This window comes from Rhea americana, unplaced genomic scaffold, assembly GCF_003343005.1.
Source record: "Rhea americana isolate MKP2758 unplaced genomic scaffold, rheAme1 scaffold_110, whole genome shotgun sequence".
Lineage (NCBI taxonomy): Eukaryota > Metazoa > Chordata > Aves > Rheiformes > Rheidae > Rhea > Rhea americana.
The window spans coordinates 432,413-456,736 of record NW_028185151.1 but is presented as its reverse complement, the minus strand read 5'-3'; the positions used below and the strand labels follow the sequence as shown (position 1 = coordinate 456,736).

General features: G+C 36.2%; 1 protein-coding gene across 6 annotated transcripts in view; it reads left to right on the top strand.

The window, feature by feature from the left end:
* The window catches only part of LAMA2 (laminin subunit alpha 2), a 376,763-nt gene that overhangs the window by 110,992 nt on the left and 241,447 nt on the right, over positions 1–24,324 (top strand). For all 6 annotated transcript variants that reach the window (XM_085314063.1, XM_085314044.1, XM_085314054.1 and 3 more), the window contains exon 4: positions 7,152–7,394. In XM_085314063.1, the coding sequence (XP_085170189.1) occupies positions 7,152–7,394 (243 nt within the window). The remainder of the gene's footprint in view (positions 1–7,151; positions 7,395–24,324) is intronic.

Sequence of the window (24,324 nt, the reverse complement as noted above, 5' to 3'; positions counted from 1 at the left end):
AAAAAGAAAAAGAAAATTTTGGTGTTTTAACACCAAAGTAGAAGAAGAACCTTTTTTTTTTTTCTTCTCCCTTGTTGTCTAGGTTTGAAGAAAAAGGTTTGCGTACTGGCATTCTCATCAATTTACCTTTCCTCACCACACTTGCTCTGCATGGAAAGAAGTGATTACTCTTTGGAAATAAAGGAAAAAGCAATTGCTTTCTCCCATTGTTTAAAAGTGTGATGAAAGGAGTTACTGACTTTAGCCGTCAGTTCTGATGTACGCTAGACCAATGGTGAGCAGCAAATACAGTCAAGAGAAAGCAGTTACTGCTTTTTAGGCCTCCACAAACATCTCAACAGTGGGCAATGGAGAAAACCAACAGAGAAAATTGCAAAGAACAGTATTGGTATTGCCAGGAACTTTACAGGTAGTGACTCCCTCCGTTTAGCTTAATGTACCTTAGGTATTTCAACAGTTGGACAAGTTGAAAGTTTTGCAGTAATTTGACATTTTATAAAGTGTGCAGTTTTAATAAACTTTGCTTTTAAATGTTAAAAAATGACATAAGTTATAATCATCTTTTACTTATAACATGAGCAAAAGTTGAGAGGTTTCAATAAAGAACCTATTTTTCTCAAAAGAAGAAAATGTTTTTAAAGGAACCAGGAACCTTGGCCTCTTAACAGTTATATATAGAGTAGAGAGAAAGCTGATTGTTCTTTTTCATGGAAGCATTTTTAAACTGTTGTTTAAAATACATATTAAAGATTACAGTTTTGCTGATATTAATGGAAAGGAACTGAGGTTTGCACAAGAGTGAACTTTTATCTTGTTAGAAGAGATGTAAGATTTCTAACTGAAACTTGGTTTGTTTTAGAGACCCCCACCTGTCATACTATGGTAAAGTCTTTCTCATTTTTTCCTCAGGTGTTCCTCTGTGAACACCTTATGTATGGCATTCTTTACAAATTTTCTGGGGTAGATAATGCCCTGGTAACTAGTAACCAGAATTGTTTGTATCACTATAGGAAAAAAAAACTGTGTTGGAATCAAGTATGTGCAGCTTTCAGCCTAGATTTCCCCATCTGGTAGCAACATTTCAGTTGGAAACAGCTCAGATGAACAGGAGAGACGCTGTCATTAGAAGGCAAACTGCACCATGGTAGGGAGCTGTTCAGCTCTCTAAACTGATATTAGTTGATTCCTGCTAAGCATCTTTTTTTCCCCATGCCAACATTTTCAATTACAGAGTTTTTAACTGTGAGCTGAAAGTTTAAAACCAACGCTGCTGTCTCTCAGGACAGTGGTAGGAAGACATCTATGTAGCTGATGCTTTGAAGAATTTTCAGAGCCACTCCATTCCTAAATTAGGCCTTTTTTTCACTCTGAAATGCATGTTGCAGTTCTAAAACTAGACTGAAATAAGAATGCAAGGTGTTTTTAAATAGCCAGTCCTTTGAAAATTCGTGTATCAAAGCTGTCTACTCTCTGTTATAAATAGCAGATGCAGACAGTAACCCATAACAACAAACATGAACTGAAGTATGATGGACTATATAAAATCATAAGGAATTGGTACTGGCCTTTGAAAGCAAGAAGAGCTGCCTCACAAAATCATGAAAATTCTCTTTTAGCTCATTAGCAGAAGTAGTTGGACTTGGTCTCTGTTTCAGATCTTAAGCCTGTAGAAAGTGAGGCTATTCTGAAATAAAAAATACTGCAAATGTAATATTCCATTTAAAGGAGATGTGTGATATCCTACATATGAAGACATCTGTATGTGTTGTATCAGTGATTTTTATATAAGTATGTATAGATAAAAATTGCTGATAAAGAAATTGACACTGATTTAACTTCATTCAAAATACACTGAGATACATGATCCCTGATGCCTCGTAATGCTAGGTACTAGAAGTTACTGATGCTGGCAGCTTGATGGATGCAAGGCTGCTACAGCTCTGTCTCTCCAGGTTCAGCCACTAGCAAGACAGAGCCCATATTCCTGAGAGAGCAAGGGGGATGCACACATGCACACCCACAGCTGGCCGCATAGATGGACGTAAATAGACTATAGTGCCTTATCAGCACCCGCATAAACACACAGCACTCACACAAATCCAAACGACGTGGGCTGCACCATCCTGCTCTTCCTCTCCAGCTGATCAGAACTAGAGTCTGCCAGTGGCATACGTGCATGTATATACTCAATATAGATCGCTCCAGTAGCTGGCCCTAGACAGTCTGTCCGCTAGCTGGCCTGAGATCCCCCTGGTGTTTTCAGTTCCTGGTACCTGAACGTATGAGCCCCAGAGGCTTGCAGCCCTACTCCAGTTGCTGGTCCTCAGATTTCTTCTACTCACTGGCTAGTCCAGCTGGAAGGAAGTTCACTAGCCTTCATACATACTCTCTCAAAATAGAGAGTGAAGCCACACAGAAGGTGATTAGACTTAGGATGTAATGGTAGTTAGGACAGACTGCAGCGATCAAGCTCAGGCAAGCGTACAGACCAGCTAGCTATTTACACTCGACTGGCTCATTTTATCACCTTTTTCCTCTGCTATCCTGCACTTATTCCTCCCTTTCCCACATTTGGTCCCTCCCTTAAGCATTCCATAATAAGTTTCACCCATTTGCACAGTCCCCTTCAAACATCCCGTAATAAGATTCACACAGGCCAAAAATGTTCTTTCGCCTGTGTCTTGTAATGAGCCCCTGTTGCCAGTAACACCTCGGGAGCCAGTTACCCCACTGATCTGCAAGGCATTCTGCGACAGCTTCTTTGGTTAACTCATCTTGGTGGGTTTCGACTGGGACACTGAGTGTCTGCAGTGCTCAGCTGCCTCCAACAGAACTTTTAAATGACTGGTTAAATAAGTCTGTGGGAGTTAACTCTCCAAGTTAAAAGATGTTTCAGGCCACAAGGTTTAATAATGTATATTCCAGCCTGTAAGGAAACAAACCCTTGCCCAAATTCTGCACTCTCAATAAGGAATAGCATATTTACTTGACCACTGAACTGGAATAACAATCAACAAGATAATGTAATTACAGTAAATAAGTAGCTACACAGTTTATACCAGATTGCTAATGTAAACCTCCATTAGAGATATTACATTCCTCTGATGGGAAAATTAAATGGAAATACTGAAAATCTTTTATAGAATTGTGTGGTACTGTATTTTTTCTATGATGATATTCTGACTTGCATGAACAGTTCCTAACTGAAGGATTTATTTTTTAAATAGAAGAGCAGGTGGGAGTCAGGCACAATGAAATTTCCTGCTTCACTAGCTAACCCTATGCAGATTAATGATTCACTTCAGCTTTATCTGAATAATATTAGTGTAGCAAATTATCCGGTACAGTAAGACGCACTTTTCTATGTCTTATGAGGCATTCATAAAATACACTGCTGTAACTTATGGAAGTGTTCCTCAAAGTGTGTGTTTTGCAGACTTCACTGCTGAGACAATTACCAACGAAAATGAGACCCAAGACTCATTTTGTTTCTCATCTTGAGCTTCATATTGTCTATAATTTGGGAAAGACTGAAAGGACTGTTTAGAGTGTTTCCCTCCCACTCCCTTAATTATGCTGTGGTCACATGAGCAGAGTAAGTGGAAAAAGCAGCAGCTGTACTTTGGCAGCTGTGTTAATGGGTTGTCACATGCCACTAAGCGGTTTGGTATTGCTCCATGTTCACTTTCATATCAGCAAACTGATTTTCCAGGTTGCATTCTGGTGGACTTGTAGAAAACCAGATGCGCTCTAAGATTGTACAGCTATCGCCTCATTTGACGTGTCAGCTTATTGATGCTATTTAAAAAATAAACCAGACGTGTTCCATGAATCACCCTGCGGGAATACAGGCTCAGTGTTGCAACTTTGCTCCAGGACCCAGAGTAGGTTCACTTTTGTTTTTTGACTGTGAAATAAACACAGTAACAGTGGAACAGAAATGCAGCAGAGCTCAGTGATGCCTTAAACTTTATTAGTATTAGGATGCTTGTGCAGCTAAGCTCTAGCTGGTAGCATTACAGTAACCAGAATACCATTGGCTAAGCAAGTCCGCAGTAAAGGAAGGTTACGCTTGTCCCTGGAGAAAGGTGGTTCTTCAATCAGGTGGAAAAGGGAAGAATCAGTGTTGCTTCCATAACATAGACTTGCTCTGAGAGCCATAAATCAGTGGCCATAAATTTTAGTCTCCTTTTTTCTGCGTTAGTTGTTACTGTTAGCTTGTTCAGAAAGCACGTTAAAGTGAAGAATGCATTGTGTTTCTTGTGTGTATCGTGGTGCTATAATGAGCCAGTTGTAACTCGTATAGCTCTGACTGCTCCAACTAGGGCAACTGCTTTTCTTAAAATCCATAGTAAAGTATTGTAGAACTCCACAAGTTCTACATGTCCCACAAAGAGAAGGTATTTTTAAGAAACATGGATTAACTCCCTCTACCTAGCTTAGGCCAGTCAGTGAGAAAAATCAAGAATAATATCAAAAAGGGCATGTATTTGAAGTCTCTGCTAGCTCATCTTCTCTTAACAGGCGTTAGCAGCCTACCAGCACTGAAGAATCTGGTCTGTAGTTCCAGTTCCATATCTCTGCCCATAGAAGAGTGTCTTTATAAAGACAGTCTTTCTGCTGCACTGATGATGAATGGAGACACGAAGGAGAAAATGGATTGTTTTGCAGCTCAGTGGGATGTAGGTATCTTGGCACTGTTGCAGAAACCACTTCAGCAACTCTCCAGTGAGCGGCTAAGACAGCAGCAGTGTTCTGGATCAGGCTGGTAACTGTCACTGATTAGTATCTAAAAAGAAACCTTTATGTGCACTATTTTATTTAACAAGCTTTTTTCCTAGTCAAGTTTAGATTAAGAAGAAAGATTTCCACCTCTCTGTGACCTGCAATGTGCTGTTTCCTTTCCACTGCTTTTTTTATATATATATATAAAAAACTTTGCTGCAGTTTTCCTCTATGAAATATGCTAAAAATAATCAAAGCCAAAGGTATATAATAAATTACGGTCAAACAGTACACTATCCCGGAAGGTAAGAACCAGACTTCAAACAAATCTGGAGCAGAATTGCAGGAAATGTTATTAAAATAGGGCTCTAATTTGAAAAGTAATTTTAGAAACTTGCACTCTCCTCCTCAGCCTAGGATTTCAAAGCAAGCAGACAAAAAAAAAGGACTTCCTGTTGTTTATACCTCTTGGCCAAACAGAGCCAACACATCTCAGATGTTTGCAGAGCTAAATGTTTTTAGCTAAAGTCAGTACTTAACACTGAATCTCCTGTGAGGTTTTGCAAATTTTATGGCTTCCACAAAGGAAACAATAGATGCACACCTAAGACTGGATATATTGTCAGCTAGGACCTAAACCAGAGATCTTCCACTGTGGAAGTCCTAACAATGAATTTAACCTAGTTATTTAAAGAATGCTGTTATAATGAGGACTTGGAGTAAACGATTAAAAAAAAATCTTTTAGAAAAATGCTGCAATCTCTGTTCAGAGTGGCTTGAGCTGAAAAAGTTTATGTGATTTGCCTAGACAATGCTGATATATTTTTTACTTTTTTATAATTTTAAAATTTTTATAAATAAAAATTTCTGCAATGGATTGTTTACTCATGCAAAGAGCAATATACAAAGTAACCTTATAGAAAAAAAGAATATGTTAGTTCCTTAAAATATAGCTGTTACCTATTTTCCTTAGGAAATAATAAATGATTAAGCACTCCAGCTATTTTGTTTAATTTCAAAAAGCTTAATCTTTCTGGAGAGAGGGTATATAAATGTAGTGGTTTTTTTCTGTTTATTGTAAATAACATTTGTTGCCATGTGTCAAATTGTGGCTGCAGTTGAATCCATCTCTAAATGAGACTAGATAAGAGAAGAAAAGACATTCATGAATAGGACAAATGATTGTGTGAGTACTACTGGAATAAAGGAATGAAACAGATTTCTCCTTGTCCCTGAACTTTTCTGTTATGTTATTGAAGAATAATGTCAATAATCTGAGATAATTTTCCACAAATGCATAGTTACACAGAAATTTTTCAGGTTGAAATAAATACAGCCTCACCAATTTCTTATTTCCATTGAAAAAGCTTTTTCTTTCAGTAAGTGACTAATGTAGCATCTTCTTTCACCTACATTACTAATTGCCTAAATATTCATCAGATTTTCTGTGGACTAAGTTTGAATCATGCAGCTTCTTTACAGTGACTATTCACCATCCAATTTAGAAAACATTAGGTTAAATGCATTAAATCAGTGCTATTTTCTCCATGATGCCCTCTGGCATCCTTATGTGCAGACTCACAGCACTGCATTTTAGAAACAATAATTTGCTATACGCTCTGCTTTGCTAATGGAAATAGGTKTTTCCTTTCGTAGCTTCAGTTTTACCCCTGTAGCACCTAGATGTTGCTGTGTGCGAGAAGGATACTGCATCACTAACGTATGTCATTCTGCGGTTGCGAAGCAAGGTTTGTGGCTTGCGTTCCTGGAGCCTGCGGTACAGGCTGGAGACATCAATTGAGACGGCAGGTGAAATGGGCCATAATGAGCACTGGTTACGTGCTTCCATTCTGGGTATAGTCACATGAGATGTATCTATGTCCTATAAAGTTTATTTATGGCCACTGTGCAGAGCCCTGTGATTTCACCACGAGTGTTTTATAGAATGATGTGATTACCTTTCAGTGACTTCAACCTATGCTTTTTCTTAAGAGCAATAAAGTTGTGACAGAGTTTGGCAACTGGTAAACATTACAGAAAGTATGTGTATATAAGTACACATGTAGAAACATAACTGTTTGTACAAATTGAAAATACTTGAAAGTAAATTTGACAAACATTTGGCTGAAGCTATAGTGTAACAATTATCTAGTAAGTTATGTGGAATTCAGAGTGCTTTTTAATTCTATTTGCAAATATCAGGTGTCTTAATGCAGCTTAGCTTTTTTAGAAATGTTAATGCAGTGACTTTATTTTTATAGTTAAAGAGTTTCGATGGAATTTGAGGCCATACTGCATTTCTAGGGAAAAAATTTCAAACAAGACCTTATCATAGTTACTTTTTTTAATTTGGTAGGTAATAGGAAAATGGAATGAATTTATAATTACATATTCACATATATTTTAACAATTTGGATATTTTACAGATTTTTCAGATAGCATATGTTATTGTGAAAGCAGCTAACTCACCTCGACCTGGGAACTGGATATTAGAGCGTTCACTTGATGGTGTGGACTATCAGCCGTGGCAGTATTATGCTATCACAGACAGTGAGTGCCTGACACGCTACAATATTCATCCTCGTCCTGGAACTCCATCCTATATAAAAGATGATGAAGTTATATGCACGTCTTACTATTCCAAGATCCACCCTCTGGAGAATGGAGAGGTAAGATCAAAAGTTATTCTGTACCCGGGAACCCTGCAGAAAAAAAGCATTATGGTGAATTGACAAATACCCCCTGAGTAGACAGTGAGTGCTGCAGTATGCTTGAGAAACGGGGAGGTAGTCTGGTTGCTGTTGTAGAAAATAATCATACATGGTCCTATTTAAATGAGTAAGATGAAAACTCTAACAAGCTTATTCTACAGAGTAAACCAGGACGTAAAAAGGTTGCTAGGTGGAACTAAGCACTAGTCCTTTTAGACACTTTAGAAAGTTGAAATATGATCCAGCCTCACTTGTCAGCAAAGATAAAAATACTGGGAAAAATCATGGATCTAGTGAAGTCATTAGAAGATTTTTTGTTACATTTTCAGTCTGTGTGTATCAGTTGGGATGTTAAATGGTAATGATTTTACTCAGTGAGTTTAATTTATGGCATATATATGTATATGTACACACACATGTATGTACATACATATATGTTTACTTATTTAACAACTTCTAATTGACCCTCTGCCCCTGCACACAGCTGTTCATTCTTTCCCTGTTAGAGGCCCCTGTTCTTTCACTGTGAGCCCAGCCACGTGAATCACGGGTCAGTCATTTGGGTTCGCTGGGAGCATAGAAAAGATGTGGTGGAAGTGAGAATGAGAAACAGCAGTTGACAGAGCTGTGCTTTGGCGGCGCTTACAAGGCAGAAGCTTAGATGCAGGCATGTTCTGTGAAAGATGCATCATTTAAGCCGACATAAACAACTAGGTATTGATCAGAGAAATGACTTTAATAGAGACAGAACATTTTGATAAGAAAAGCCTAAAGTTTAATTTGTATAGTCACTGGAAGAGTGTGATGCCACATAAATTAATAAGCTTACATTTTTTACAGTATTCTTTTCACAGGTAAAACACTAGTCTCATGTGTCTGACTAGTGACAAGCTGCATTATAAAATACACAGCAGCCAGGTTAATCCTTTTTTGTGTTCCATCAAACACGTAATGTGAAATACAATGCAATTCATACCAATGTCAGATTTACTTGCAGTTGCACTGTAGGAGTTATCTGACTGGCTCCCAGGCTTTCAGTGGAACTACATCTGCATATCATTTACTTTTGTTCCAGGGTAGAACTTTTGTTCTATGTACCAGACATTACATGGAAAATTTTCTAAGACAGACAGAGTTATGAAATGTTCTTAAATATCTTTGCTTGAAAAACCTCGAGCAGTTTAGGCGACATCATTCTGGTGTGCTCTGGAAACCTGATCAAGTACAGACATGTAGGTCTACGGACCAGTCCCAAAGACAAATCTATGTCTGCAGTAGCATTTTAAATTAAAACCTGGTGTCTTAGAAAAAGCAGAATAGTTTATTTTCATCTATGCTTTCAACTAACATTTTAATCAATGACTTGACTGATAAGAGTATTTCTAGAAATCTAGGTTCAGTCTGTATTCAAGCAAAAATAGAATTTAAGGTTTTAATAATGTGAGTATTTGCAGCAGAAGTAGCTTTTAAAAATGTTTTCTTGGCCAATCACAGAATTAAACAAACAAACAAAAAAAACAGCAAACAAAACCAGGTAGGTTATCTTCAGGCTGGTCTAACCAACACAAGTTGAAGTTTCTCTCAATCAGGGTGCAAGTAAACAATCCATAGACCAGGAATTATTTGCATAAAATGGTTCTATTGGATATTTTCATGAAATAGTCACAAAGTGCATAGCAGCAGCTTGTGAACAGTGGAAAAAAAATGAGCAATTCTCTATCTGAAATAAGGAAATTTCTCTCAAAAATATAGACATAAATGCAGAAAGATTGTTAAAATTTCAATTTCCAAGCTAAGATCAGTGATAACTAAAAATTATAAGGATAGGATATCTTTTATATCACCCTGCAAAGGCAGACTTTTAGCATATATGCTTCTGATACGCCATCACTTAATTTAAAAATTAAAATTTTCCAAAATACTATTTCAATATGAAAAAGCAAGTTCTACTATTTCAATGTCCCCAAGCCAGGAATAGAGTACCTCTTTCAATTATATTAATGAATTACTCATTAATTTGAACTTAATTGATGTTTCTTGCTTTAACAGTAATTTGTTTGGCCCTAAGATGGAAAGAGTTATTTATAAAAAGTGAAATAACTGGCAAGACATGGCTGCTATTTTGGGGAAAAGAAGAAAGACCATTTTGTGACATTTTTGTCTTTAGTTGAACACCATATCTGGATGGTATTTTTTCTTTATTTCCTCAGATCATCATTAGTTTGAGAAATAAAAATTAGTGTGTTACCATAGTGATTTTTGCTTCATTTCCCTAACATAGAAGCTTCTGATGTTTACATCTAGTTTGTACTTTTCTTTGTGAAATCTCTTCTTCTGCTGCTAGACTACAATTAGTGTCACAGCTTGTATATCGTGATGGCTGGGTGGATGTAAGATTCTGGACATGAACTTTTAATATTATATTTTTTTTCTGTGAGCTATATGAAACTTTTGGTTAGTCATTTCTTGTTTGAACAAGCGTGTGTAATTTATATATTTTGATGCATAGAATCTTGCTTTCTGTTTATCATAGATGTCAAAACTGGACTATCTGAAGACTAGAGGTGCTCCAATTGCTTGCTGTAACACATTAGAAAATTTACGTCTTTCCATGCCAAATGAAGTGTTCTATCAGAGCTGCAGTTTCTTCAAATAAGGAAGTTACACTTAGGAAAAAAGCATTCTTTAATAATACGTTGATGTTTAAGTACTTAGTATAGGTTAGATCAAAAATAATTGTTTTATCATTTTTTTCTCATATAAGCAATTCTTTATGCAATAAGTCATTGAAACTCAAATCCAGTGAAGACAATTGGAGACAGGTTTAACTAAAGCCCTGGGTTTTATTGAGAAGCCAGGAAGAAAAAAAAATCTCATCTTCTGGGAAACGTTGAGTTTGTCCAAAGTGAGGCTTTCTGAAAGTATCAAAACCAAGAGAAGGATGTGAATTTATTTTTTTTCTGAAAGTATCAAAATGAAGCGAAGGATGTGAATTTAATTCCCTCTTTGGTAAATCTTAATTAGAATAGCAGCTGACTGCGTAGTCCATATTAGTGTGATCACATGTAAGAATTCTGATAGAAAGGTGTTTTTCAAATTATAATGATTCTTGATGCAGTTACATAAACTTGCAAGGAGGAGGAATCTCTCCCTCTTTGTGGGTAGAGTATATTGTCATGTTCTATTGCATTTCATTTTTCATGGCAGAATAAAACTGAGGTGCATATTAGCTGTATCAGAATGCTGTGAACATCAGTCCCCGGTAATTGCTGCAATACTAGTTGGGTATCATGAGTAGAAATCCATAAATGTATGTCTGCCGTAAATTGTAACCAATTAAGAAAGCCATATTCAACCTAACCAGGCACTGAGGAGGTGAAATTTCAGGATTCGGTATTGCTTTTACTGAATGAGAGAAACAAAAATTCTGACTCTCTTCTGTGAAACATTTTTCACACATTAATATTCAGAGTTTAGAATGATCTACCTTGATTTTAAAGATCTAAAAATTGTAAGGCTTTATCTCTATAGTTGAAGGAAAGTCATATGATTGTAGAAAAGAAAATGTGACCTAATTGCAGTATACCAATTCTATCAAGTTTCTAAAATGGTTGTCTAGACACTACAGATCAAACACAGATCATTGCTTGTTATTTTCAGCCATTGGCATTTGGGAAGCAACTGATATAAACATCAGATAGTAAATTATCTACTATTAGGCAGATAATATATTTCCATGTCTGATACTTAGTTTTTTGAACTCTTTCAGCGTTGGTTTTACTGTGTAAGCTTAACCAAAGTAGGGAGGAAAAAAGTTACACCCACAGAGCATATACAGTGTTCATGTAGTGTTGACTCTTACTAAATAAAGCAGCGCATGGAAAAGGATTTAAAAATAACCCTTAGATATCAGAGCTGTATTTTTTATCCAACTTTTCTCAGCTTGTTGGATTTCCTCATCCTAATGTGTTTTGCCTGGCTAGTATTTCTAATGAATCCATCTTCCAAGTACTTCTCCAGCCTTATCTCAGACCCATCTAAGGTTCTTTCATTCAAAACATCCTTTGGCAAGACCTATCCTGATGGGGTTTTATGGAAGACATTCCACTCTTTTCATCATCTTGTCCTCTCTGAATTTTTCCCAGTATGAATATGTTCATTTTCAGATGAGGGGACAGTGTTCAAGATGGGGGTGAAACATGGATTTATAGAGTATTATGTTTTCTACTTTGTGATTTCCTAATAACTTGCATTTGACTTGCTTTCTTATTGACTGTTGCTGAGCATTGTTGCTCACCAAAGTCCAATACTTTCTGTAGGAAAAAATAATGTTTGTCACTTAAAAGTATTAAATTCTTTTTATGATAGCCTGCCACTAAATTCTATACCACTTGTGCCTTGCTGGCTTCCTTTGCATCTTTAGATGTTAAAATTCTCATATTGTTTGCTTTTCCCCCTCATCTTTGCATCCTTATTTACTTTACCTCTTTAAGCTGTCTTTTTACCAGATCATGTGCACTCCATCTCTATTTGTTTAAAATCTTTTCTTTTTTAATTTTCTTTGTCCTATAATTCTTTGGCAATTACAGTTTTCTCACCTTGCCTACAATTCTTAAAAAACTAAGATGCCAAAGCCAGGAATGCAGTGCAGATAGTTGGTTGGATGGGCAGCTATGAGTATACTGTGCTGGCTGAATGGACTGTGTCATGCCTCCCATGTCTATATAAATATCATTGGCATCATTTAACAACTGGAGTGATGCCAAGTATTGTATTGAACAGTGAACTACTGAACTATTTCTTCTGAAAGCATATAGCACTCATGTAGTATTGTGCAAGCCTTTATCAGTTTTTTTTTTTTTTTTTTTTTTTTTTTTAAGATTTCCACAGTGTAGAACCTTAACCTTGTTCTGTCTAGCGATTCCACCTGCAGGAAGGTTGTATCTTTTGTTATGGGAAAGGCAGTACTAACTCTTCTTCTTATCAAATTTCCCAAATGGATATTTCAAACATAGATTCCTGGGCAAGAGAGAATACTAAATGGTTGATGCAGTCCAGTTTAACTCAGTTCTGTTTTTTTAACTGTAACTAGTGGTAGATGAAAATTACTTGGGGAATGTTGTCAGAAATATCTTAATATTAAAACATCATACTTACAAAGGATTTCTGAGATGACTGTCAGTCAGTGAAACTGCATAGTATTATTTCCATGTTCACAAAGGCAAGTGTTAAAGACCAAAGGACTTTGGCGAGAGCTTTCTGTCCGAATGGGACAGGTTTTCTGAGTCTTCATGCTTCTCTTTTTAACAGCAAGAATGTTCTTCCTCTCTGCTATAGGGCATTAGCCAGCACTAAGGCTAAAGTGGGGAACTGACAAGAAGGCAGCTGTAGTGGGAGTTAAGAAACCTGATCTCACCTTCCTTTTCCACACATGAGTTTTCCTGTCACTATTATTATAGTGGTGGGAATGATATTGTAATGAAGATGATGCAGCTCTGTTGATCCTTTAAACTCTTAACCTCTTGCTTCTCCTGTGATGGTAGCAATGTAAGTGTGAGGTCAAAAAGATAATTTACAATTTCTATGGCAATAAAGGCTAATCTGTCTGAGCACATTCATCAACCTTTATTTTCTTCAGTCAAGTGGAAGTTCAAAGCATGGATGAAACATGCAAAGAAAATGCTTAAATAAACAGAAACAAGTACATTGATATTACCATTTTTTTTTATTTGTTCACTTGCCATACAGCTCAAATGCCTGTACTTTGTTCCTTCTTGAAGCCCTCTTTGTGCTGCAGGTCTCACTCTAAAAACTTTTTTTCCCCTACAATTTGCTGCTCCTCTATGCTAGTGTCAGACCAGTGTTGAACTCTGCTACTTCCCAGTGTTATCCTGTTAGTTCTTTTCTCTTCATACCTTATTGCTTGTCCTGTTCACTATAGTCTGATTGACTTGCAGGGAAGAAAGAGAAGAAAGAGAGACTTATAAATGAACTGTAAATCCAATTCAACCTACAGCTAAATTTAATCTTTTTTCATTAGGAGTTTGAGATTGTCAATACTAAGAGAACAGAGAGTCAGAATTTTCCAGAGTACTGAAATATATCCATTTTAAGAGCAAACAAAATTTTCTGAGGCAACTTTTTTCCTAAAAACAGGTGACATAGATACTACAGGATTCTGCAAACATTTTGCATAGGAGTTTATGGACTGCGGTAATTATACTGCCTTTATAATTCCTATGTTTAATTTGACCCTCTCAGCACCTAACCTGCATTCAGCATCTTGTCTTAACGGTGGATTCATATTCTAGAGTCTGAACTGTCCGTTTGCCTTGAGTTACTGTGGTAGTTTTTGTTTTCAGTAACATGAGATTTAGAAAGGGAACCTGTACAGTGAAAAATAATGTCAGTAATATCTCTCTCCATGCACTCAGCCGCAGTCTCCCAAGGCATTTTTTGTGAGCATGCTAGATTTCCGTATATTTGATGTGTTCATCTCTACATTTTCTTAGATTATTTATAAGATAGAGCACATGTTGTCTTGCACCAGTATTTTGTTGATATGCTGTCATTGCAACAAATGGATGATAGAAAAACTAGGTAACAATCTATTCTTAATGGGTGAAACTGTTCAGAAATTTAAACTGGTTCTACTTCCACATCACAGGTTAGACAAAGGCATTAGACATAAACTAATAATGCAATTTGAGACAGAAATTCCAATGTCTTTGCAAATAACTTTTTTCAGTTTGACGTCTGAATAGGGAGAATAACAATGGTTATAAATGATTCAAATTTTCTTTCAAAACAGTAAGTGGGAAATTTTGATTTTGATCAACATGAATTGTTCCATGAGATGCAAAATTAAAACATTTTATTGGATCATCTTCACTGAAAAGAACACAAGGACAGTGAAAGCTCATTTAACAGAACTGTGATAGAAGGACATGTGATTGTCCTCCTTTTGACTGAATGTTTACCTGGTACAGGTTTTGTCAGATGTAGTCCTTACATCCAAGATCAAATCCTGCTCCCCAGGCTCTGAGTATGCTATGCAGTCAGGTGTCATAGTTTAATTTTGTATAAATGAAGCTTTTCTGGACTGAAATCCAAGTGTCCCATCAGCTTAGGATCAATCTCATCCTCTTCCTTTTCTATCTTGTATGTGAATTTGTAGTAATTTGTAGTGTGTAAGTGTGGGACAGAGCCAGCAGGATCCTTAGATAAAAGATGCTGATTACTAAAGAAAGAGATCTTCACCCTGAATTCAGTAACCTTTGTATCAGGTCTTTTGTGAAGCCTTTTTGTCTCATTCAGATATGTCAAGTGCTAAAGGCTTAATTCAGTGTTCCACCACTTGAATGATTCACCACTATGTTTAACATGTTAGTTTACATCATACTTTGTTCATATTTGTGCTGGTTTATGTTTTATTCACCTCACACACAAGCACCCTTTGTGGCTGCAACAGTTTCAGGAAATCTTGTGGTCAAGCTATGGGTTTGGAGATCACCGTTTTCATTGTGATTTTTGTATATGATTGGTCTACTGAGATTATTGTGATAATTTCTACTAGTTAATATTCCATTCTTGAGTGTTTTCAAAGTGCAGCTTAGCTTAAAATGTGATTTGTGTCTTCTGGAAATGAATAGAATACAGCTTTTCTTCAAATTTTTGGCACTTAAGCTTTCAGCTGGAGTCCAAACATCCAGATTAGAGGAATCATGAAAGAAATAGTTCATAAAGACAACTAAGACAGATTTGAGCTTTGGACAGAGATTCAGCTCTAGTCCATTTTGCTGCTCTTTGGCTTTGCTTTTTTTTTATTTATTTGATTGAAGAAAATTAAACTTAAAAGTTTACCTGAGGAGAAAAGTCATTTATAAATGATGCCAAATACCTAGGGTAATTTTATATGTTCTGTGTACACAATGGTATGTTGCCTCATTAATGCGAAATTATTGACTAATGTTTCATGATTTATAGTTCATATATATGTGACAGAAGAAAAATGACAAGCAAATGACATAGATGCTCAATAGCATAGGAAAAATTTTTGAATGTATTTAGTGTGTGTTTAAGACATCTTTAATGATTCTATGTACATGATGACAATAGTCTTTGCAATCATTTGTTCAAATATTGTACGACTAATCATGCAAATTAATGATTTGCATTATAGCAAGATTCCATGTTAATATTTACCAAAAAAAAAAGAAAAAGAAAACTTAGAGTAATATTCTTAAGTGATTATTCATACTGAACTTAGGTTTCTGACATTTAATATTGCAGAAGACTGAGTGGATGTAAAATAGTTAATGTACATTTAAATTATGTGCCAAAGAGGAAACAACTGTTAAAAGCCATTTATAGTAGTAGTAGTATAGTAGTAGTACAGCAATCTACCATTACTCTAAAAACAAGAGAAGGATAGTTTCTGGTGGGCCAGGTTAGAATGAAAAATTTCTTTGGTGTAGTTAGTCATACAGTCCACTCTTCTATCTTGGCATGCCTCTGTCCCTGAGCAGAAACTTCTTCTGTAATTTCTACCATTTATGGAAAAAAGAAAAATGATTAATTATATGAATCATGAAACTTAAAAAGTAATAGTTTTAAAGTGACAACATACAAAGCATGTATTGTACAGAACAGTCTTTCAGTTTGAAGTTGAAGAAACAAATTGATTAGATGATTTACCTTTTTTCTTTAGCACTCATCATTTACTGATTGCAATTCTTACTGAAAAGAGATCAGAGATATTCAGCTTTGCATAAATCTGTGCTGGCTTTTCCAAATAATGTGAGGAAGACTCATCATACCTGTACATGTAGCCTCGCTTTATAGCTGAAATCACTTTTTAGTTAGTGTTGGTAGAGTAGGGGGAGTAGGTACACCTAAGTTTTGGTACTTACCTGTAAGCAAGTAATGATCTAAACTTGCTATTTTTTTGTTAGATTTGGAAGCTGCTTTTTGGACAGTAGTAGATTTTGTTCAGGCAGAGAAACAAGAACTCTGTGTACTTGGTGAGGGTTTTGCTCTTCTTGTGCTTGACTGTGGGAAATGAAGATCCCCGGAGAGTGGGGTTTTTTTTCTATTTTTTTTTTTAAGGGAGCTGATACTTGAAGCCTCTACCCACACAACTGAAATATATAACAAATAGTATTGTTTAATTTAAATATTACTTGTAATGACTTTTCACTAAGAAGTAAAACCTAGAACGTTTATTTACTTTGGCTATCTGTTGTGCCCTGTGTCAAATTGTGTGGTCATAGCCAAAGCCGTTCCTGAGAAGAGGAAAATATAACACAAAACACAACTTTCTGAGTTTTTGTTGTTGTTCTTTGATTTTAATTACCAACAGTCATGAATGATTAGTAGGAGGAAGAATAGTGTAATTGTTTTTGTCTGTCTGGCGTGACCTCCTAGGGACAGAAGGACTTGCGGACCTGGTAAAGATGATAAGCAGCTGAGAGTTGCAGAGATGAGAGAGAAAAAGTTGTAAAGTTTACAAGGTAATTTAAAACTGAGGACTGGGAGAATGCTCATGAGTGCCTGTAGTTCAAGATGAGTAATTCTTTAACAGTCAAATAATAAAATTCTGTATGGTCAAAAAATGCAAATTTGTTAAAATCTAAGTAGCAAGCATGGAGGAGTATATTTGACCAATAAAAATCCCATTGATTCAGGGACATGTAAGTCCGCCTGAGGCCAAATGTAGATGTGCTTTAAGGTGTGCACTCAGGAGTTTATGTAGAATGAAAGCAAAACCAAAAAGCATAGTTTACTTGAAATTTTTGGTTTAAATATAGATGATATTGATTTTCCTGGAAAATCGATAGTTGAGACACTGTAATACCAATATAAGTTCTTTGATAGAGATCTAGATTTGAGATCACTCCAGCGGGAGAGTTATACTATATTTTCAAGGAAAGCACAGAGCCAAGTGGGATACATAGACAGGTTGTGTCAGCAAGCAACATTGTATCCATATGAATTTATATTTCATGCCTGCATAAGAGCAAACAAGTTAGGACTGCACTACTAAGTAACCAAGATGGTAAAGCTCATTAGGGAGGCTGGGAAGGCAAAAAGGAATACAAAAATAAGCATTAAAGTGGAAAACTAAACTAGAGTTAACATCCTGTAGTCTGGCTACCTGTCTTGATGGAGTAGACTGAGTTTTAGGTGCCCTTCATTTTTCTTCCAAGTAGCAGTCTAATCAGAGAACTTACAATAACGAAGCAACTAAAAAATTGTGTGAGAAGAGCAGAAGTTAGGCTAGTTTGAAATGATATTATTCGAGGACTGTTCTGTAAAGTGACTATAATATTCTCAACATTTGACATCCTCCTGAGAAAATTTGTATAAACAGTCAAAATGGTAAAATGATCTCTAAAGACAGAAATATGTTTTTATATGTTTTCTTAAACAATTAGGAGCTTATGCAGGCTACTTATTCAGAAAATCTTTGATGGTCCAAAAACCTAGCAAGGTAAAATATTGTCATATAAAATAATCATTAGAAATCAAAAGACATCATGTAAAAAGTGAAAGTCTCATCCCAGCAAGGAAAAGAGGAGAAAATATGAACTCTTGCAAATAACCCCTCAAAAAGGGGGGAGGGAGAGAAAGAGAGAAAAAAGAAGGAAACCGAAACACTGCCCTTCCCCACTATGAAAAGGACTTGCTGAAGCTTTAAAAACAGTATAAGAAGCTTTTTCAAGCACATCAGCCTAGGAAAGCTTGTCAGTTCTGTAGGACTGATAGACAACTGAGTAACACCATAATTGGTGAATTCTTTGTATCTGAGCTCCACACAGATGAATCTAAAGAGGTAGCCCCAGTAGAGTTTTACTTTGTTTCAAAAAATGTTGGAGGAACTCTCTGAAGTAAGAACAGGTTGGAAAACAAGTACTAAAGTCAGCAATACCTAGTCACCAAGTCTAGGCAGTTTTTGCTTAAAGGTACTGAAGGCATTCAATGAATTAATAAATTATTATTGTGGTCAGTCCTACTTTACCTCTATAGCAGAGAAATGATAAGTGTCAAAGATAAAAACAATTCTTAAGTGTTCCAGAGATAAAATGGGAAACTACAGAATTACAAATCTAATTTCTATGCTAGAGAAACTAATGGAAACAAAAAGAAAAAGCAAACACATAAGAGAAGTAAATCACAAATCATTTGAAGTTCTTAAAATGAATCAACAAGTAAGTGGTAAGAATGATCTTGTCAATACAGTCTAATTAGATTTCCAAAATCCAAGACTAGTGAGGAGTCCAGTGACCTTTGACAAGATCATTTATCAAAAATTTAAAGAAACCAAGATGTCCAGAGAGAGGAGAGAGTAATCATTTAAAAGATGGGAAATAAAGGATAGGAATGAATATTCACCTGGAGAAAGGTAACCACTGGAGTCAGTCTATTCATAAATAATCTGAAAGTGATTAATCAGGTGACAAGGGATTCTGATATATCATTATCAGAATAATTACATTTTAAGTTGACTGCAGAGAGTTGTTGCAGGATCTGGATGACTCTGTGATTAATATGAAAGAAAATACAATGTTGATAAATGCTAAGTGGTGGGTATATAAGAAAAAAAATGACTGTATTTGCATGTACACAGTGAGGGGTTCTAAATTAGTTACTGCCAGTTGGAAAAGGGATCTTGTGTGGAATATTCTCTGAAAATCAATTCAATGCTCAATTGCATTCAAAAGTCCAAATAGAACATTGTATGTATTTATGTATGATAGATGCAGATACAGATATCGCTATGAAAAAATCCCGTGTAAATCAGAAAATCTTGCTACAGCATTGTATACATCCTATTCTGTCTGTGCCCATTTTATGAATACTGTAGGTGACTCCCTTCTCCCCTACTCTCAAAAAGGGTCTAAAAAAACAAAGAGTACAGGAAAAAAAATCATCAGCAGTGTGAAACAGGTTTTTGTGTTCCAAAAATGGAACTTCAGAGTGAAAAATTTCAGACCAACTTTTTCAAAACACAGAATAAATTAAGCCATGGAGTCATACGAGTACCGAAAATACAAATGGCATCCAAAAAGCTCTTAGAGAAAGAACTTCATGGAAATGAAGTCCATTAGATAGTCTTCAAAATTCAGTTACAAACTCCAGTTTAGAAGGCATTGAGGCTGCCAGCTGTCTGAGAAAGGAATCTTAAACTGGAACTAGTTGCCAAAGCACCACTGCTGGCTGCCATCAGAGATGGGAATTTGTGTTAGGGGTACATTTGCTGCAATGTACTTTGGCTATTTTAGTGTGTTAGGGCTGGTGTCGGTTGGTAAGAAGTGAGTAAGTGGGGAAAGGAACAGTAAAAACCCAGTATGAGAAGACAAGGCTAGCTTACTGTACACCTCATATTGTTTTCAGTAAGTAAAATTTGAAAAAAAAAAAAACAGTTGCGAATTTGACAGAGGCCTGAGAAATTTAGTTTTTGTGGCCGAAGCATGAAAATCCTTTCTGTAACTTTACAATTAGCAAAGGAAGCAAAGAATAAAAACTGTTTTCATGCACATAATTGTTTAGTCTCCCATATTTTACATGTTTGATTAAGCAGATTTATGATATTATTCCTGGCCTTTCCTGTCCATTCTGTACTACTTAGATTGTTTTTCTGGTTGTTCTCGTATTAGCTCCTATAAAATATCTCCAAGTTTAAAAAGATCTGGTTCAAAGTGGGAGATGGATCAAAGTTGCTTGTATTCCACAGCTGAATGTCTCATTTCGTCTTTCTTTTAAAAACATTATAAATCGTTTTAAAGGCACTGAATGCTTACCATTCAAAGTGATCCCATCTGGTTTTCAAAAGTATTCCTCAGTGTATGTCGCAGATGATATGACACAGCTTTCGCTAGAACTTAAACTCCTGCATTGTGCAGTAATTGTAATGGACTTTCCCACATAAGGGACTGCAATGCAAAAAAAAAAAAAAAAAAAAAAAAACTCGAAAAGTGTTGTTTAAATTTTCTGAATTCATAGCTCCTCAAAGTTGTAGTCCAAAACAAGAATGTTGGAGTAAGGTAAAGCATGTTACTCCAGTTTATTTAACGATAACATTCAGGAGCAGATGTACTTGTTTACTCTTTTAACAGTATTACTTTTGTATCTTGAAACCCTTGCCCTTCATTCAGGAAGGGTTTAAATACTCACATTCTCCCTCTTTTACATCAGCTGTTCTGTTTGGCAGCTCTTCACAACTGCTTACAGCTGGACAAGTTGCTGTGGATTTTCTTTTCACTCTTCACAGTTCTATTTTGCCTATTTTTCTGTAATTCCACAATGAACACCCCAGTTCATCTCGGGAAAAAAAATAATATGGAGTGCTATATGTTTTTAGGACAACCATATAGTAATAAATTAAAGAAGTTGTGATATCTTGGTAGGAAAGGGATTTTTGCTGGGTTTTTGTTTTGTTTTGGCATAGTTAGAAGACCTTTATTTAAATTCATGGAGCAGTATGCTTTTTATTATAATCTGCAGGGAAACAAAGCTTTCCTGTTTTGGTCATTCTTTTGGAATTACTTGTTGCATGGATGATCGTTGTCCAGAACTTCAAGAGACACCCTCCACACACACATTTAAGAAAATGTGCCATCTCATTTTAGTCTTTTTTAAAAGAAGAAGCATAATTTATATCCTTTACATTATGTTTTTGCAGTAGTTGTGAAAGACATGAGTTTGACAGACTGCTATTTTTTATCCTTTAAGCAGATAGGTGACAGTACTAAACTCCATACGATCAATGTGTTTCACCTGTGGTTAATCAAAACTCAGACTAGCATAATTTTCAGAATTCATAAATTTTATAAATTAAATACTTGGCACCTAGAGCTGTCATTGGCATCAGCTATTCAGTTAGTGTGGCTTCATTTCTTACTCAGTTTGGATCTACTTGCTTAAGGGCCACTAGCTAAGGTAGCAGTTATGAAACACAAAATGTAAAATAGAATAACACTGGTCATACACATTTTTACATATCAGAGGTCATGCCCTTATTGTGAAACAAATATCATTTGATGATTTAAAATCATAAGCCAGCTTGATACACATATGTGTTAAAGAACCTATAACCCATTGTCAATCCGTCTCATCATAGATCACTCTTAAAAATACAGGTTCAGTGTTTTTTATCTTTGAGAATGAGCCAGGCTTTAGCCTTTTCCCCAGCTATGTTGTTATTTATTACTAGGCACAAAACACCTCTTTAGTTTATTAAGAGATGGACTGTCATATGCATAACTGAAATTGCAGCCTTGTGTAGCATTTTCTCTTAATTAAGGGAGTAACAAAAAGAAAATAAAAACTTGAAATGACAAATACAGTTTCAAGGTAATCAAATTCCTCATTATTCTGTGATTTATTAGTAGTTATTGCTCTAACAATGAGCAGTCTGTTTAAAAGTATGCAAGATGATGTCTTTGACAAATTGTTTCTTGTCCAAAAATGACAAGCCTGAGAATTACAGGAACTGTAGAAAAGCAGTGGCTGGAGTATGCAATTTAAGTTTCAGGTGAAATAGGAAACTGCAAAGTGACAAAAGGGAGTTAGTTAATCAGAACTGAAGAGATGAAGCTCTGTTCAGCTTAAGCTGTAGGGTATAGTTGTCAATGACACAATAGTATTTGCTAAACAGTTCGTTAAGCTGACATTTGCCTGTATTCTTTGGGGGAATGAGTTAGCTGAGATAGTTTGACATGCACAGCCCTTGACATTTTAATGCAAGTTTAAGCACTGCATTTCAAGCAGCTCTTGTACTCATTAGCAAGGCACAGAATGGATTTGTGCTTTCTCTTAACAAACTATTAATTTATTAAGATAGTGAGATATTGATTAGAAATACAGCAAAACTTGCCAAATACACTGTTTCAACTATTTCATATATATGACTTTTATAAATATATATGTCTGTGTATATATTCGTGTGCGTGCATGTACAAACGCAATGAAGAATCAGATGCTGAGCACTGGCAGATACTTCCAATCTAGTTTACTGGTTTTGAAACCAACTCTAATGATAGCTGAAAGTGTGAAAAGTGCTAACACTAAGAAAACCTACAGAACTTTTGTCTTTAGGGATTAAATATAAGATGCCAAGGGTTTCATTAATCAACAGTAATTTTAGGTCTATTGCAAATGAGCTATTTGCAACAGATAATTAAAGCAGGTATTTGATAGGTGAATTATGAGAGCTACTGAATCACCTGTGAAAAATTGATACTTTCTATTGTCCGTTTTCATATTAATGTGCTTGCGTAATTTGAGAATGTAGATCGCGGAGTGCCCTTCTCATTAAATGATTTTGAGACTGGCCTATCTGTCTTCTCCACTGCTGAATATCAAATACCAAGTCTTGTGGTTCAGGAAAGAAGCTTTCCCTCCTTTATGCTGCTGACTAAGATGTATTAGTAAGAATGTGACCTTTTGTAGAAATATTTTTGGTTCTGACCATTGTCTTATTCAGAACATTAAGCTTGAATCACACAATCCTGATATGACATCCAAAATAAACCACTGCCTATTTGAACAAAGTGAATTCTTTTCTGCTACTAGCCAAAAATTACTGTGGAATGCTGGTGCTCCTGATCTATCTCTGTGACAAATTACACCATTTTATGAAAGAATTACACCTTTCAGTTTATCTAACATTCAGTAAATAGATATGCACCAATGATAAGCATACCAGTTAGTGAAGTAGTTTACTTGAAAGGGAAGTGAGCATAAAGACTCCATGCCACATAGTCAAACAGCTGGGGTTTTTTATATCCTAGAAACAGCTTGAGATCCACTGCACTCAAATTGCTTGGCAAAGTAACTAATTTCAAATACCAAAGCTCTGAGTAGAAAGATATACCACTTGCGTTCATATAAGGACATTTTAAATTTGAATGAGAATATTGTGCATACTTGCAATTCTAAAAACTTAATTTGTTGATGTGCATAAATTTAAAGTAATTTAGCAGTTGATAATATATTTTCATGCAAAGCAACAGCATTGTTATTGTTGCATTAAATAAAACAACAGGCAGCTAGCAGATGCAGCAGTTAGTGCAGCAGTTCACGCAGAAAGACTCACAGAAGAGTGTTGGAAACTGTGCTGAGTACAGTACTTTTGTGCTCTGCAGTGGTCCTGGTGCACCACAGGGCACAGTCCCCAGCACCAGCTGGAGCAACTACCTCAGTGCAGCCGAGGCTTTGACTCAGGCTGAGCTCCGTAGGGAGGATGCAGCTGTCCAGCTCCAGGGGTGCAGGGAGTGCTGAGGCATCTTGTGAAGGCTGAGGCAGAAGGGGATGATGCAATCAACTTTCTCATTTTTAAATTGCCTCTTTGCCTCTAAGAGGTGTGCACTGGTTGTGGATTTGAGGAACTCCAGACAACTGGAGGAAGACTCAAGTCTGCAGGCCCTGGCCCTCACGGGGGACTTGAACCATTCCGATATCTTCTGGAGGGCAATATAGCAGGGCACAAGCCGTTCAGGAGGTTTCTGGAGTGCACTTTACTAATAGAAGTGATCAAGGAGCTGACTAGATTAGATGCTTTGCTTTGACTGACCCAAGGTGGAAGAGGAACAAGTTAGGGGATATTTAAATAAATTGTATGTGCACAAGTCCATGGGACTTGATAGGGTGAACAAGTGTTGAGGGAGCTGTGTTACGGCCACTCTCAGTTATCTTTGAAATGTTGTGGTGATTAAGGGAGGTTCCTGAGGACTGGAAGAAAGCAAAWGTCACACGTATCCTCCARAAGGGCAAAAAGGAGGATCCAGAAACCTACAGACTGATCAGCTTCACCTTGATCTCTGGGAGGGTGATGGAGCAAATTCTCCTGGAAGCCATTTCCAAACATTAGGGACAAGGTGATTGG